Source organism: Phascolarctos cinereus, unplaced genomic scaffold (assembly GCF_003287225.1).
Source record: "Phascolarctos cinereus isolate Bilbo 61053 unplaced genomic scaffold, phaCin_HiC Scaffold_726;HRSCAF=1367, whole genome shotgun sequence".
Classification (NCBI taxonomy): Eukaryota; Metazoa; Chordata; class Mammalia; order Diprotodontia; family Phascolarctidae; genus Phascolarctos; species Phascolarctos cinereus.
In genome coordinates, this window is record NW_027556098.1 from 34,069,460 (window position 1) to 34,087,207 (window position 17,748).

Consider the following 17,748-nt stretch of genomic DNA (forward strand, 5'->3'; position numbering starts at 1 on the left):
TGACACTTACTAGCTGTGTGACCCTGGGCAAGTCACTTAACCCCATGACGTAGCTTTCCCCCCCCACAAAAAAAAATTGAGGGTCAAAAATATTATATAGTAAAGTAAAAAAATCTTTCAGATTCTATTTCTCAACTACTAGTTTTTAAATTTTGTTTTTATTATGAACTTATAATTATAAACAGTGACAAATATGAACATTTCCTTACATTAAAAACAGAAAGAGGATTATGTATAACACATACATCTCTGTTACAGACAGCCCTTCTAAGAAGTATGAATTAAATTTAGCTCAGTAGTTCTAACACTGCTCTGTTTGTCTATGTCCCCTTCTGAAATTTCTTCTTGTGTATTTTAAGATATATTATATGTACTTTTTTGTTATAGCCATCAGCAGTTACCTGTTTCTTATAACTCTCTCCTAGAAAAAAATAAAAAATTTCCTTTGTAATAAATATAATCAAACAAAACAAACCCACACATTGGCTGTCCGTACACATATCTATGTCTCATTCTGCACCTCCATGTCAAAAGGTAGTAATCATACTTCACCACCAGTCTTAGAGAATTCTAAGAGGTTATTGCATATTACAGTTCTCAAGCATTGCAGTTGTAGCCTTTGTATAAATTGTTTTCCTGTTTCTGTTCACTACTTTCTGGGTCTTACCAGATTTTTCTCAATCTGTCACACTGGCCATTTCTTAGAGCACAGTAATGTTGTACTACATTCATATGGAGTACTTACAATTTTTATTGTAAACAATTTTTCATAAAATATTTTGATTAAAATGTACTTAAAGAATACTAACAAACATGAACTACAGGAAAAAAAAGGGTTCAGCTAGATGGCACAGAAGATAAGAGTACTCGCCCTGGAGTCAAGAGGACCCGAGTTCAAATCCAGCCTCAGACACCTGCTAGCTGTGTGACCCTAGGCAAGTCACTTAACCCCAATTACCTCCAAAAACAAAACAAAAAAAGGGGTGGGGGAGAGACTAAACTAAATTTGAATTATATGCTGCAGTTTTTCCCCACTAAGTAAACTTTGGAGTTTTTTTAATTCAAATTTAAAATGGTAGCTTCAAAACTGTCTTGTCTATCCCCCTCTGCTCTTGTTTTCAATGATTCATTAATAATTTTTTCTTTCTTTTCTTCCTTAAAGTATTACTATTGCCATTCTTACCACTCACTCCCTAACTCTGCCTTCAAATGAAGAGTAAAATAAAAGCACTATCTTGTAATAAATAGGGACAATCACCCAAAATAAATCCCACCCTTCTTTGTTAGGGTGCAATAATATTATACTATATTCATTTGCCATAATTTCTTTTGCTATCCCCAACTAATGGAGAATTTATTGTTCTTTGCTATAATAAAAAGAGTGGCTACAAATATTTTATATGTGTATTTTCTCTCTTTTCCTCATAGGATCTTAGATCAGATTTAGATTTGAAAGAGTCCTTAGAAGCTTTCAAGTCTAATCTCCTCACTTTACAAATGAGGGAACTGATGTCCAAAGTTTAAATAACTCATTCACATAGCTACTAAGTTTGTGAGGCAATATTAGAACTCATGTCTTTCTGCCTCTAAGTCCAGTAATCTTTCCATTATACCCTGCTGTCTCTTTAGTGTATAAGCCTCATATGGTTTCAAAGGGCCAAAGGGTAGGCATGTTCAGTGACTTTTGGGATGTAGATCCAAAATGCTTTCCAGAATGGTTGAACTATTGATTCACCAAAAGTGCATTAGTGTGCTTCTCACGGTTCCTCCAGGTGGAACTTTGTTATCTTTGCCAATCCAACAAACATTCTGGGGGACCAAAGTGGTTTTAACTTGTATTTCTCCTAGTATTTTGAAGCATTTTTTTTTATGGTTGTTGGTAGCTTGCCTTTTTTCCCTCTGAAAAGTGCCTGCTGATATCCTCTATCTATTGAAGAATGATTCTTGCTCTCATGTTTCTATGAATTCCATATATATATGTGTATATACACATACCCATCTTGGATAGCAAACTTTCTCCAAGAAATTTGCAAGTTTTTCTCTCAGTTGAGTTTCTCTTTTAATTTTAATTGCACTAATTTTGTTTTGCAAATTTTTTTTCCATTTTATGTCATCAAACAGCAGTAGTTTAGATACAAGAAATAAAAGGAGTAAGGAATATGGGGGTTTTGGAGGTAGATATACTGACAGTTTGGTAGGGAAGGCAGAAAAGTTGCAAAAAGCAGGATGTATTAAAAATAACATACTGAGGTCATTTGGTACAGGGGCAAAGTGTTACTATGTTACTCAAGAGCTCTTTAAGTCATCACTATTTTCTTCTGAATGAAATAATTGAGAATGACACTGTCATTAAGAAAATGTTAATATCATTATTTCCTGCAGAGAAATATTTTAAATACACTTATAATAAGCATATAAAAATACATATTACTTTATTATTGCTAATATACACAGATTATCATTTCTTTGTGTGCAGGAACTGTATTGTATTTCATCTCTGTATCCCCAATTCTTAATAAAGTATCTTTCACAAAAGAGTTACTTAATAAATGCTTTTGGAATTGAATTGATGTCCAGTATGCTCTAAGAAACCAGGAAGTATTAAAATTGGGTAATTTAAAAGGATATTTATACTTATTCAGAAAATTCACTTATATGGAACACCTTATTCCCTAAAAAAGCTAGATAAAAGAGGTCTAGCACTGCCATACACAAAGGATATATTTGAATTGGATTATTTCTATATGTCTGCTGAATGAAGAAAGAAACATAGTTTTTCCTAACTCTATAAAATAGCCTCTTGGCAAATTGTGGCTGCTTTAACAAATGCTATTTTGTGACTGATGACATCTGCCTCCTTCAAAGGAGAAATCTGTCCTTAAGTACAGGACACATGATTCTCATCATTTTTTAGGAATGCTGTATCAATTTAACTTCTTTAAACATACTCAATATCTTGAAGGGGAACTACAATGAGGCAGTGAGTTTGGCCTAGATCTGAGAGCAGGAGAAAACTGGGTTAGATAGTATTTGGGAATCCAAAGGGATCCCAAGCTGCTCAGTGCTGCAAAAATCCATCTCTTTAACACAATATTCCTCTAATCATATGACATATCATCAATGATGATGACAATCTAAATAAGTAGACCTTAATTTGCATGTCAGAAGGACCATAAAAAATATCACTTAGGAAAAGATGAGAATAAAAGACTGACTAGGCAGGTAGTAAGAATGAAAGACAACACCCAGATAGCCAGAGTTCTATAATGGCATCTTCCAGACGTTAAAAAGAACAGGAGGAAGGCCCTCCGTGCATTTGATGCTCCTCTAGGGAGCATCTGTGGAAGGACAAGAGAATAATACGGGGAGATGACACAGACAACTTTCACACAGATTACATAGGGTCTATCAAAGAAAAAGTTTTTTAAACTTTCACTTTTACACTAGAAAAAAACAGTCCTTTTGTAATATATCAAAGCAGAGACTAGTGACTAACTGCTATGATCTCAAGTTTTTAAAGTAATACTTTAGTTTCTACACTTATTCTCTAATGCTGAAGATAATTTTTTCATTTTAATTACTTTTAAAAATCCATCTTACCTTGGGTATACAACTTTTATCATCTATTCTCAAGTCTAGCCAGGTCTTTTTTTTAAAAAAATAACTTTTTGTTACTGTTGTTCAAGCTGATGATTAGAACAGAAATTGTTACTTTCCTAATAACTTTTTAAAAAATAGAATAGCAGTCCACTTTCTTCAAAAAAATTAACAAAATTAACTAAAAAGATGACTTTGTTATTTCAAGTTAAAACATAACTGAGGGTAAAGTTTTTTTTTAAATTCTCAAAGTGATCAACTAGGAATATATAATTATCTCTCCAAGAAGCTGAACACAACTCTCTATATTTAAACCTTAGAAGTTTGAGGACAAAAAAAGAGAACGATTTAAGTAAACTTTCTGTACATTTTCCCACTCAGTTCCAAGTTATGTTTGCAGCATCCATTATATCACTGATCTAGCTAGTATTATTAGAAATATGGTCTTTGTCATTTGAATAAATTTTCTAAAAATTAATTTGTTTAGAATTCTGAAAATTTATTATACGCATATTTTACATCTGTTTAATTAAGCTGAACACAGATCAATTTCCGTCAGTGTTCAAAAAGCAGGATTCATTTCTTTTTTCCCTTAAAAAACAATGACAAAATTGTTCAACTGAATGTATGAAGTGAAAATATAGCCATGCTTTCTAAATGATGAACCCATGTTGTTTCAATCTTGGTTCTAAGAGAAAAGCGTCAATATCCTTTTCTTCCTCTGAATCTTGATCTGGTATCCAACTAAAAACAAAAAGAGTTAAATCAAACATCTTGTAAAAGATACATTACTGAATACAACTTCTATTAAGGGCTGTCATATTAAGAGTAAAACAAACTAAACTTCAGGACAAGGCAAAGCAAATACTAGAGATATCCTTCCCACCACCCACCTGAAAAAACAAAGTAATGGGTACAGAAGTTACAATTAAAAGTTTATCTAGGGGCAGCTAGGTGGCGCAGTGGATAGAGCACCAGCCCTGAAGTCAGGAGGACCTGAGTTCAAATACGACCTCAGACACATACACTTATTAGCTGTGTGACCCAGGGCAAGTCACTTAACCCCACTGCCTAGGCAAAAACAAACGCACACAAACAAAAAAAAAAGTGTCTTTAAAATTAAACCAGCAATCATTTTCTTTAAAACTAGCATGGTACAATACTGGTTCTGTTCAAAGGACCTGGGTTTGACTCTGCCTCAGATACTCCTTCTTATATGATGGTGGGTACATCACCTAATCACCTGGGTTTTACTGTCCTCATCTGTCAAACAGAGGCAGGAGAAGGAAGAAACTTAACTAGATAGCTTATGAGGTCCCTTCCAGTTCTCAACCTATGATCCTGTGGGTGGTAGCCAACTCTACGTTATTAGCACCAATGCAGGGAAGTAAGAACACAGAAAACTACAAAATTATTTATGTTGTTTTCTGGAAAAGATAAAATCAATGAAACATTGCAAAAAGAGCAAAAAAAAAAATTAAAAAGGGAACAAATAAGTAGGGTAATGTTCATGCCACTGAGTTAAACTTAATATATACTTTAGAAAACAAGCTATATGAAATAGAGACTCACAGTTAAGCTAATTGAATTTTGCTTAGGTAAATATTAAAATATACTGTGAGTTCTTCTATAGCATGACACAAAAAAACACCTTGATATGCAAAACTGCACAAAAAAACCCCACTTATCTTATGGGGAAAACGGGGCTGGAGCACAATGTTCAAAAACTTCATCAGTAAAACATAAATAAAGCATAGTTTTACGTATGTCAAATGGTTAAGACATACATAAGTACTACAATAAATAGTTGCCATGTCCTTGGCCTCGAGCTGCAACTGTTTGGTCTATGCTTCCGATTGCACAAGCAAGTTGGGCAGGCCGCAACTCCGGGTCTGGGCCTAGGAAGCTAGAGGTCGGCATAAAAGGGTGGGGTGAGGACAGCAGCACTGCTCTGCTTACAGCTCCAAACTGCACCAAAAACGCACTTTACCTGGACAAAGACGTCAAGTTTGCTTGTGGAAACGGGCATCAGAAGGATTGTAGCTTGTGAATTATTGTGAGTGGTGCAATTTTTAGTTTTCTTGCTGTTTCTCAAGGAAGAAATCACTCAGAAACAAACTCTAAATTCACCTTATTCTCAAAATGTTCCCCAGTATATCAATCATGTTAATATAAACTAGTTTGGGATTAAAAGTAGATTTTAATGGATAGAGTGGACATTGTGGTGCGATTCTCTCCATCAATAGTTTTAAGTGAGATGATCCAGGTTTAAGAACCCAATTACCTGGGTGACCTTCAGCTTAATCTTAATCTCTTTGTGTTTAAAACTTAACCTCTTAATCTCTCATCTTTAAAATGGGAATAATAATTCTTTACTATCCACCTCACAGGGTTTTTATGAGGAAATCACTTTGCAAACCTTAAAAGTATTTTAAAAATATGAGCTGGAATAATTATTAACATTAAGTGGGCTATACATCCTTTTCCCCAGGAATGAATGTCTTAGAGCACCAGAAGTCTTCCAGAAATCTTATCATCCTGCCAAAAATTTTCCTCACTTGCTCTCACTGTATCATCTTTTATTTTAGAGAATTACAGAATTGTAAAGCTTGAAAAGATCTTAGAGCAGACTTCTAACTTCATTTTTAATATTCTTTTTTATTATGAACTGAAAAATCAACAAACATTCTCACACACAAAGAAAAAGATGATTGTGTAAGAAACTGTGAATCTCTACTACAAAGCTTGTTTTCTAAAGTATATATTATTAAATTTAACACAATGACAATATTACTTTGCTCATCTGTTTCCCCTTTTGAATTTTCTTTTGCCACTTATATAATGTTTCATAGATGGCCAAACCTCTAACTTCTTCGACACTGGTAAATGACATTCTTTCCATTCTTCCCAAGTCACTTCCACTGCTTCTAATCATTCTAAGCCAGAACCTTTCTCTCCTTCACATATCTGCACAAGACCAGGCTCAGAGCAGGTACTTACTAGCTCGAATTCAGTGACTTAAAGCAACTTTTGCCCACCTACTCTCACCAAGACCTAATATGACACTTATTAAAACTCCTAAGAACAAATAGGCTGGATAATTAACACTACTATTAAAGAACGGTAGAAGCAAAATAATACCAGAGATTTTCAGCAACTGCAATAGTTTGTGAGATTCACTCAAATGTCACTTGACTTTTCACTCATTGCAAGGAATTTTTCACCACTAAGTAAGAAAATTGAAAAAATTACCTCGACATATTTTTCCTTAGTATAGCTTATAAAACAACTGAATCGCAATTCATCAAATGAATATCTCACCATTTCTAATTTCTAGCTTACTGGATAACCACTTACCATTGACCTTTTGCATTCAAAGAATGAATATTTCAAAGCTTTGCAGTTTCCTTCCTTCAAACACTGTCGAGGAGTTTTTCCTTCCTGTAACATATAAGACATTGAAAGTGACTATCTGGGAAATTCCCTCACAAAAAAACACAAATACAACATCTACTATTTCATCAATACTTCCAAATTCTCTACAGTTTAATCAACACGGCATTATGGGTTAAATTTAACACGAAGGGTAAACTGAGACAATTCTTCAAGCAAAATAACATTTATCATGCTGCTTGTCAATAAATGGGTCGATGATTTACCTCCATTTATGCCAAAGACCCCGAGGAAAAGGACAGTTCCCCTTTTATGGATTTTGAGGAATACAGAACAAAGAACACAATAAGGCAGATGACATCAGGGATTGAGGACAACATGACTGGTTACAGAGCCAAGGCTCAGTGAAGTTTGGTAATGGAGGGTGGCAACAACCCTCTCTTTTCCCATTGCCTAAGAAATACTCATTGTTTAAGTCCAAGTGCAAGGTTGAAAGATAACAGACTGGTCTCTTTTGGACAGCAAACCAGACATCCCTGAAGAATGACTTCATGGTGTAAAGATACTAGACCCAACTCATTCGTGTTCACACACATTCCCCAAGAACAGCTAAATTCCTTAAAGCAAGAATAGATCAGTGATTAGTAAGAGAGTGGGATTTCTAAAATTACAGGCCATTACAGGCCAGCTGAATTCTGAAATTTAGAGACAAAAGAACCATGACTTAAGCAATTATAGGACAAAAGCAGTTACAGGACAAAATCAATTAATTGTAAATAGAATCAATAAGAAAATGATACAAGATCAATTTTAATCTTCTCAGAGAGTACAGAAAAACTATATACTAATAAATGCTTGAAAACCAGCTTGGGGCGGGAGGGAAGTATTCAGACAGACTCTTCTGTATAATCTGCATTATTAATCCTTTCTAATTTGGACAAACAAGCGCTGAATTGTAGCAATTGTCAATGTCTGAGGTGTAAATGTTGATACTGAAAATTTAACAATGGGCTCTCACAAGTTTTCTATAACTTGCCTTAGTACACCCCTGCCATAGTCCCTGTGCACCTTAGTAAATGATTTATAAGCTGCTACTGTCTTTCATTTTGTTTTTTGGCAATTGGGGTTATGTGACTTCCCCAGGGTCACACAGCTAATAAGTGTCAAGTGTTTGGTCTGAGCCCAAATTTGAACTCAGGTCCTCCCGATTTCAGAGGCGGTGCTGTAACCACTGCGCCACCTAGCTGCCCCCAATAAGCTACTATCATCAACAAAACCATTAGTGGCCAGTCTTTTAGTGATGAGATTATAATCTTCTAACTATAACACTCTTAAAAAATACAAAGCTAGGTTATAGGTCATCTAGAGCAACTACTTCATTTTCCAGACAAGGAAGCTACGGCCTAGAAAAGTTAAGGGATCTGCCCCAAGTCTCACAAGCAGCAAATGGCAAAATGGGAACACGGACCCAGGTTCTCAGACTATAAATTTGTCATTCTTTCTATTGCTGAATCAATATAAATGGTCTCTAATTTACAAATTTTAATTCAACAAACATTTTAATTTGGACTCAACACATTTTTCTCACAGAAACAATGTTCTAAATCAGGCGTGCACAACTCGTGGCCAGTGGGCCGCTTAGGCTGCCTACAGCACACCAAAGGATTTCCTCTACATACAAAGATATTTTCCTCTATGTTTTTCAAAGGTTGCCCAAAATCCTTTGGCATGCCATAAGCGGCCCATGGGTTGCAAGTTGTGCAGGCCTGTTCTAAATGGTGGTCAGGTTCACAAGAAGGACCACAAAACCAATTTAATCTATAATGTACTATTATAAATATTGCACATTTACTGTATCAGTAGAAAATAATAGTTACAATACCAAAAAAAATCACATAAGATAGCTCACATTTACATAATGCTTTAAAAGGTTTACAAAATGCTTTCCTCAAAGTAATCCTGTGATTTAAGTATTTCCCTGTTCTCCCTCATTTCTCTGATAATGATATGTGGGGCACAAAAAGGAAAGATTTCTTCAGGGTAAAGTTAGTAAGCAAGCATCACTGGCTGAACACAAACCTATGTCTTCTTACCTCAAGACCAGTGCCCTTTTCATTATACTCTCAAGCCTCTTTAGAAGACTCATGCTTTGGGGCAGCTAGGTGGTGCAGTGGATAGAGCACTGGCCCTGGAGTCAGAAGGACCTGAGTTCAACTCTGGCCTCAGACACTTGACACTTAATAGCTATGTGGCCCTGACTAAGTCACTTAACCCCTACTGCCTCACCAAAAAGCAAAAAAGAAAAAAAAATCATGCTTTATATTAAATGTTGGTACTTAACAGCAAATTAGGAGAGGTCAATGAAGACTTGTAAAGATTCTAAAAAGGACCTGAAATGTTTTTAAGATCAAAAAGTCTTAGACCTAAGGTAGGACCTTGTAAATCATCTAATTCAACCTCTTCTCCTTCTGATAAGAGAGAGAGGCTCAGAGAAGTGAATTAAAGGCACTGGGTTTTGGGGACAGTTAAAAATATCTTAGGGAAATCTGGAAAGGAGATAGAATGAGAGCCATTTTTCTTAGTGAAATTAGGTAAAAGTTAGAAATAAAGGAATTAAAAGTATGTGTGTGTATATATAAGCAGAAAAGACATGAACCTGGAGTAGGAAGAACTAATCTATGAAAAATAAAAAACAGAATAAAGAGGGAGGGGAGACTAGAGAATTACAGTGTACTCTTCTTGAAGTAACTAAGACAGTCAAGAAAAGAGGACTGGGTTTAAACACTTGGTATTAACTGCCACTAAATGATACATCACAAAACTGAAGACAGTTTGAATTAAGGGTTATGGAACAATCTTCATCGATGTGTTCAGATGTTCATAAGATAAATATTCATAACTTAGGGAACATCTTTGCAATTGGCCTCTCAATCTATTATAAAACATGTTTGAAAGCAGCTATTCAATAGCAAAAAATGATCAAATTAAATGTTTATAGGTCTGTGGGGAAATAAACACTCCAATATATTACTTGACAGGACTGGCATACATTCCGGAAAACAACATACAACATACTATGGGCCACAAACCCTTCAATCCTAAAATTTCATTATTAGGCCTTTAATCTTAAAATACCGCAAAAACTGAAAAATGGCCCATTTATAAAAATACTTAAAAGTCATCTACATGAAACAACAAAAATTACAGTCAACCAATACATCAAAAACTGGAGAGAAGATGAATTATGGCATATTAATATAACAGAATATTATAATGCCAAAAATAGAAATATGAAATATACAAGGAAATACGGATTCACTTTTTATTTTTTCAAAGTATCTATGGCCTTGTTGTCTCCTCCACTAAAAGTCAGCTCCTTTCAAGTAAGGATTGTTTCACGTATTGTATTTGTATCCCCAGTGCCTAGCAGAGTGCCTAACACATATTAGGCATTTAATAACTTCTTGATTGATTTATGTGATGCAAAATTAGAACAGCAGAACCAGACCTGTATAAACATCGACAACAATTATATATTTAAAAAACAAAGAAAGAAACTAAACCAAAGGTAGAATTTCATACAAATCTGAAAAGGAACACAAAACAAAAATGTCTTTTTTATTTGTAAATTCTATCTTCCAAAATGATAATAGTGAGAAAATCTTATTCTTCATCTTGTCTGTTTTTCTGATTATTTATTTTTGTTATAGGACAATAGATCTAGAGATGGAAGGGACTTCAGAGGCCATCCCCTTCATTTTATAGATTAGGAAATGGAGGCCCAAGAAAGTTAATGACTTGCCCAAGATGACACACATATTAAGTGTGAGAGGCAGGATTTGAAATCAGATTCTAGAGCCAGCATTCTGTCCATCAAATCACCCTGGAAAAGCTATATTAAGTTTATAATAAAATTTTTATTTTTAAAATGTCAAAATTAAATTTGACATTAAAATTAGACATAAACCCTACACCTAAGTTTACCAATAAGGGCAGCTAGGTGATTAAGAGGACAGAGTGCCAGGCTTAGGTAAGAAAGACCTGGGTTCAAATCCAGCCTCTAGCTGTGTGACCCTAAGCAAATTACTTAAACCCTGTTTGCCTCAGTTTCCTCATCTGTAAAATGAGCTGGAAAGGGAAACAGCAAGACACTTCATTACCTTTGCCAGGAAAACCCCAAATGGGGTCACAAGGAGTTAGTGACGACTGAGCAACACCACACACAAAAGAGTAACTAAACAACACTAGTACGAGTAGGTTATATTGTCTTTTCCCCCCAAATTACATGATGAAATAAGGATATAATTATCTTTAATGAGTATCTGAATTATTTTTATCTTATTATTATCTATTTAGTTTAAATAATTGAAGTAGATTGACCATACCAAAAGCTACAGGAAACACTGCAATTTCTATGGGAAATAACTGACATTATACACAAGTCAGGTCTAAAACTTTACAAGTTGAATTAAAGCATTTAGAGCAGTGAACTATCTTTTCTGTTATTAAAAGTTTTGTGCTAGTGTACTTAACAACCTATCCTGACTAAAACAATTATTAATTCAATTAATAATTATTTCGTTAGATAGGCCTCTACACAGGGGTGGTGTGCAATTGGAGGAAGGATGGGAGAGACAAAGCAGTAAAGAAGGAAGCATATTCTCCCCGTTTGTCCTGACTAATGCCATTCTGCCATATCACTAACATTATATCCAAATTCCAAACTTCATTTTAATATTGTTTGGTCAACAGTTCTTTTTACCAAAAAAAATTAATTTAACATCAAAAAATGAGTATTTCTACAGAAAAGATAAGACAAAAAGATTATCACATATGAAACTGAATTTATCATACCACTTGCTTTTAAAAAACCCACATAACCTATTTTCGAAACTGTCCTCCTTGTCTATGCTTCCTTCTGAATTTCTTTCTGTATTCCTCTGTGTACTTTTTCAAATGTTTCAATGATTCCTCTTATTTCTTTTCTTTGACATCACCATTACAACTTTCCCTATCCCCCTTCTCCCTGTAACAAGCATAGCCAAGCAGAAACAAATCTGCATGGTGGCTACAATCAAAATAGCTGTCTCCTTTTCCATCTTAAGTCCAGCAAATATGTCAGGGGCAGTTAACATGCTTCATCATAACTCCTCTGAAAACATGGTGGTTATTGTTTTGGTCAGAGGCCTTAAGTCTTTTACAAGACTGTCAAATCCTAAATTCCTGTCTTGGTTCTTCTTCGCTTCAAATAAAATACATCAAGAATTCTCTGAAATTATCTCATTTAAGAGGCAATAATATTCCATTATATTCATATAACACTTTGTTTAGCCACTCTCCAACTAATGGGCATACCCTAGTTTCCAGTTCTTTTCAACTACTCCAACCCTTTGCTGGATTATGAATTTGTGTTGCTTTGTCCCATTCCCTCCCTGGCACTATCCTTTTTACCTCCCTTCTCCCTATCCCCACAAACCTGTTTCCTTCCCTGTGGAGTTCCATGTACTTCCACATCAAACTTGTCTTTGCTTCACACATACGTAGGCACAAGAGCATACTCAACTATTCCCTATTTATCTCAGACATAAATTATCATCTAATGCCTGCTCCTCTCACTCTCTCTTTGATGCCTGTATACCTTTCTTTTCATGGACCCAATTATCAGAAGTTTTACACCTCTCTTCCTTCTTCCTACATTAGTATATTCTTTATTCTCCCTTTTCCTTTCTTACAATCCTCAGAACAAATCTACCCTCTCCAAATATTCCAGTTTTTCTTATTTAATTCCCTCAATACATTTTGAAGACATTCAGGTTCTGTTTCTTCCAAGTCCTCAAATGAATTTACCTTTTCAAATTTCCTGAGACTTGTTTGTAATTCAGAATTCTAACTCAGCTGCAGTCTTCTCAACAGAAATACTTGCTAGTTTGCTAGTCAACTGCAGATCCATTATTTTTCTCCTGTAGAATTATACTCAGTTTTTCTGAGTTATTCTTGGATGTTGACTCATTTCTTCTGCCTTTTAGAATACTGTATTCCAAGATCTCCTGTTTTTAGAAGAATTCTGCCAAGTCTTGTGTCATCCTTTGTTTGCTTGGTCTTGAATTCTTTCTTTCTGGTTGCTTACCTTTTGACTAAGAAGATCTGGATTTTGGTTAGGTTATCTCTGGGGTTTCTTTCAGTAAATAACTGATGGATTCCTTCTAGTTTCACTCTGCAATCTGGTTCTAACAGATTTGGCAAAAAGCAGCCAACAAGCATTTAGTAAAGGCTTAATATGTGCCAGGGACTGTGCAAGGTGGTAGGGATAGAGAATGCCCTTATTTCCTGTCCTTAAGGACATTCTAGTAGAAAAAGAAAACAAATAAAATGGAGCTGAAAAGCAGAGGGTGGGTGGGTGGGGGAAAGTACAAAAGCTCTGGAGGAAAGAAATAGAAGAATAAACTGTTTCATTCCTTTCCTGGCCACGCTTTCTCCAGATTTTATTACCATTCTCACCCCTCCAGAAGATTTGTTGTTTTTATCTCTTGCTTCATTTCTTCTAGGTATCATGTAGTCATTGTAGACAATCCACTTTCCCTTTTGGGGTCTACTTGTATTTTTTTTTGTGGAATTATTCTCTCCTTTTGATACAGATTTTTAGATATGTTTTTCCAATACAACAATTCTTCATAGTGGTGTCTTCTTTGGTTTCCTCATCTCTCCAGCCTTACTTCTTGAATTGGGGCTTTCTGCCAGGATTAGGGTCTACAACTTGCAGTATTTTTGGATATTATGCCTGGATATTTAAGATCCAGAGCACTTAACTTTCAAAGTACTCTTTGGTGTCTTATAACAGTAATAGGGATGTTGGAGCTTGGGGTGTCACAGTCTGAACAACTACAACTGTCTACACAATGAAATTTCTGGCCACCCTGGGGCCTTCTGGAGGAACTCTACTCTTAACTGCCTCTGAATATAGATACCTGAATGTTACAAGTATCTCTGGTCCAATTGTAATTTTCAGTGACACTTCTGGCTTGCATGCCTGGGCATGAGCACTGTTTTATATAGTAGGCCCTATTTGTAGGATTCTAACTTTTTGTGCAGTTTTGACATGACAGAAGTCACCTATTGTTTTCATTGAATTATTCAGTCTGAGCTATTTTTAGGTTTTTCCTGGAGGCAGTATGTGGGAGTTCAAGTGTCTGCTTTTACTTAGGCAGCCACTTTGGCTGGAAGTCTCAATGACTCATATTATAGAACTGCCCTGTGTAATATCATTTCCCCTAGTATTGTGTTTTCACAGAATTACTTAATGATATCATGAAGAGAATATCTATTCAGGTACAGAAAAGAACAATGGACATAGGGTGTTCAAATACCAATTCTGACACTAAGTAGCTGTGTGACTAGGTAAATCAATTTGCCTCCCTGAGTCTATTTCATCACCTGCAAATCAGGAATAATACTGGGCAGCTAGGTGGAACAGTAGATAGAGCACCAGCCCTGGAGTTAGGAGGACCTGGGTTCAAATCTGGCCTCAGACACTTACTAGCTATGTGACCTTGGGCAAGTCACTTAACCCCACTGCCTAGCCCCTCCCCCCCAAAAAAACCAACCAGGAATAATACATTTTATAGCCTATTTCCATTGGGCTAAAATGAATTACCATATTTTTCATAATTATAGCTTCAAATAGTGTTAATTCAAATATATGTGACCATTCATTATTGTCACGAATAGGGACCTGGCTGCAATACACTTGCATTACCTATATCACAAATGTGAGTAAAGTTGGCTTTATAAACACAAGCCCTTTATAATTCTTGTCATTATTAGATGGTGAAACATAAGATACATGTAAAAAAATTTTTTAAAAATATCACAAAGTAGTATATACGTGCATCAAGCTTACCTAAACTTATCTAACTTTATACATCTCCTAGTGCCTAACACAGTACTCTTTATAAAGCAGGTGCTTAAATAAAACTGGTGAACAAATGATGTGTACAAGGAATAGTATATATGAATTCATGGGATAAAGTTATGTTTAATATACAAATTCTCAATTTGTAGGACAAAGGTATAGTTATTTAAGACATCTTAAACATAGAAGACAGTACTGCATACTGCTTTCTGGAACAGTTTTGTTTGTTGAAGTCTCGAGTACAAATTAAGTTTGCAAAATCAGCCTCTACTTGATGATGCTTAATTACTGTAATGTATGTTTTTCATGCTCATTTTAACTCTGATAAGAATTCCTTTCAAATTTTGCTATGAAATCTAAAAGGCACGCAAAAATACTAAACACAAAACATAATGGAGTTCTATTGTGCCATAAGAAATGATGAGCAGGCGGATTTCAGAAAAAACATGGACTTATATGAACCGACGCTGAGTGAAGTGAGCAGAACCGGGGGATCACTGTATACAGTAACAATAACATTATGCAATGATCAACTATGATAGACTTAGCTCTTCTCAGCAATGCAATGATCGCAGACAACTCCAAAAGACTCATGATGGAATATGCTATTCACACCAAGAGAAAGAACTATGAAGTCTGAATGCAGATCAAAGTATACTATTTTCATTTGTTTTTTCTTTCTCATGGTTTTCCCCTTTTGTTCTGATTCTTCTTTCACAACATAACTAATGTGGAAATATGTTTAACATGACTATCCATACGTAACCTATATTACATTGCTTGCTGTCTTGGGGAAGGTCGAGGGAAGGGAGGGAGCAAAAAAGTTGGAACCCCCCCAGTGTCATCTCCTTCATCTAAACTCATGGAATACTAGTTGAACTTTATGTAATTATAATGGATTACGTTACAGTTATTTTGTATGTATTTCTTATTATCTGTTAGTAAGCTAGAGGGCATCAGTCTAAATGTACCTCCTCCAATCTAGTACAATGCACTGCACTTTTTTAGTCTGTTGAATGGAAGCTCGTACAGTATAGCAGAAAAATGACTAGACATGGGTACAACTAGACCTAAGTTCAGGTCCTGGGTGTCCTACATAATAGCTGTGTGACCTTGAATAAATCGATTCACTTCTGTGAGTCTCTAGTATTTCCTCATCAGTCAAATGGACTAGATAATTGCTTACGTTCCTTCCTGCTCTAACTTGTCTCTATCCAAAATGTGAGTTCTGATAAAAAATGGAGACATATACTATTTGGTCTTTTAATCATGTCCAGTATCACTTTTCAGGTTCAACTAGTTAGTATCAGATGCTTTGAAACCAAGCAGTACTTAAGATGTGCTACTGAATATTTTATGTGAGGTTTCTGTCTTTTATTTCAATAGAAATGGTACTTTAATATACTGGGAAGAAGTTAACCAAAGTTCCACCTGCTCTGCATGATCACTGCAGAGAGCAAGATTTCCCCTTCAGTAAATTCTGACTGTTCTCTAGACAGGATACTGTGGTTTGCAACCTATACATCGAGGTCATGATCTCTATTCCACTTAACATTTTCAGCCTGTAAACCTTCCCTGATTCTCCCAAGGGAACATGATCTTTCACCCCCATAGATCTCACATGGCATTATGCTAACAACTCTTATGCATTTTATACATACACACACAAAGTGCATGTGTGTATATATACATACACACATGTATGTATACGTATGCATATATTTATCTACATCTTTATATTAGAGCTGAGTCTTCAGCTAAAGTCCACCTCCAATGCTTCATTAAGTGGCCCTGGATTTGCAAAGTATGTGCCAGCAGAGTACAAGCTGTAGAAGGTGATATTAGTTCAAGAAAGAACCCGGTCCATAGGGGAAAACAATGACCACCCTAGCTAAGTGTTGAAACGCTTATCGCCAGAAATTTAGCTATTATGTGATCAAACTTCATGTTCACAACTGAAACCATTTACTAAAGAAGGTATAGAAAAACTGAGCTGTGTCAGCAGATGCATCTACACTAAATGAATCTTAAAATATTCCCCACTACACTGAGAATTATCCATCTTTTACCTGGTTCCGAATACGATGCCAATACTTAATGTTTGCTGAATAGTGGTATCATTAAGGGAGGGTACTAAGATCTGGGAATGAGCATCTGCTGCCAAGACCTGCGGCAACGTGTAAAAAGTCTTTGATTTGTAGTCACAAGACCTGGGTTCAAATCATGCTTCTGCCTGCACTTGGACAAGTCACTGTGTCTCTCCAAGCTGTTTCTGGCTCTGTAAGGAGGCCTTTGGGGTGGATCATCTTTAAGGTGCTTTGCAGCTCTAAACCTCTTATTCTATGACTATATTCTAAGACTTTAATTGCTGGTCGATCATGCCAGGCCAGCTCACCCAAACACCGAGACACAAAGATGGGGCTGCGGCATGGCCAGCCCAAGGAGCCCAGGGAGAAGCTTCGCTAACTGGCAGAGAGCCTGGGCCTTTCCCTAGGAGGGTTGGGGTATGGTGCTGCGCAGCTAGTCTTGGAGGGGCCCGACACCCCCTCCCCCACGGTCGTCGGTTGGTTGGGGCTACCTTGAGCACACAGTCCGACTGCAGTAGGCACGCCCCCAGATCCTCCTTCAACCCGGCGCATGCGCCGTAATCCTTCGGCTTGTCCTCATAGTAACGGGGCATCACCTCCCCCTTGCCGCCGCCGCCGAGGCAGCCTCCAACTCAGAGGACCAAGAGCCACCCCCAGAGCCAAGCCCGGAGCCTTCAACAAACACCGCGTGCGGAGTTTTCGACACCGCCCCCACCCGCCGTGGACTGCCTCCACTTCCGGCAGGAGCAACCTTCTGGACAC

General features: G+C 36.3%; 1 protein-coding gene across 1 annotated transcript; it reads right to left on the reverse strand.

Moving 5' to 3' along the window:
* Positions 1-4,075: 4,075 nt before the first annotated feature.
* COA5 (cytochrome c oxidase assembly factor 5) lies at positions 4,076-17,579 on the reverse strand. The gene is made up of 3 exons (XM_020992817.2): positions 17,478-17,579; positions 6,955-7,038; positions 4,076-4,341 (listed from the first exon to the last, which is right to left on the reverse strand). Exons 1-3 carry the CDS (start codon positions 17,577-17,579, stop codon positions 4,300-4,302), a joined length of 228 nt encoding a protein of 75 aa, XP_020848476.1. The 3' UTR covers positions 4,076-4,299.
* Between the last annotated feature and the right edge of the window lie 169 nt (positions 17,580-17,748).

Coding starts and splice junctions, on each gene's coding strand:
- COA5 (XM_020992817.2), bottom strand. CDS start 17,579: ATGCCCCGTTACTATGAGGACAAGCCGAAGGATTACGGCGCATGCGCC. Junction 7,039..17,477: donor AGTCGGACTGTGTGCTCAAG/GTAGCCCCAACC, acceptor TATATGTTACAG/GAAGGAAAAACTCCTCGACA. Junction 4,342..6,954: donor TTGAATGCAAAAGGTCAATG/GTAAGTGGTTAT, acceptor TTTTGTTTTTAG/TTGGATACCAGATCAAGATT.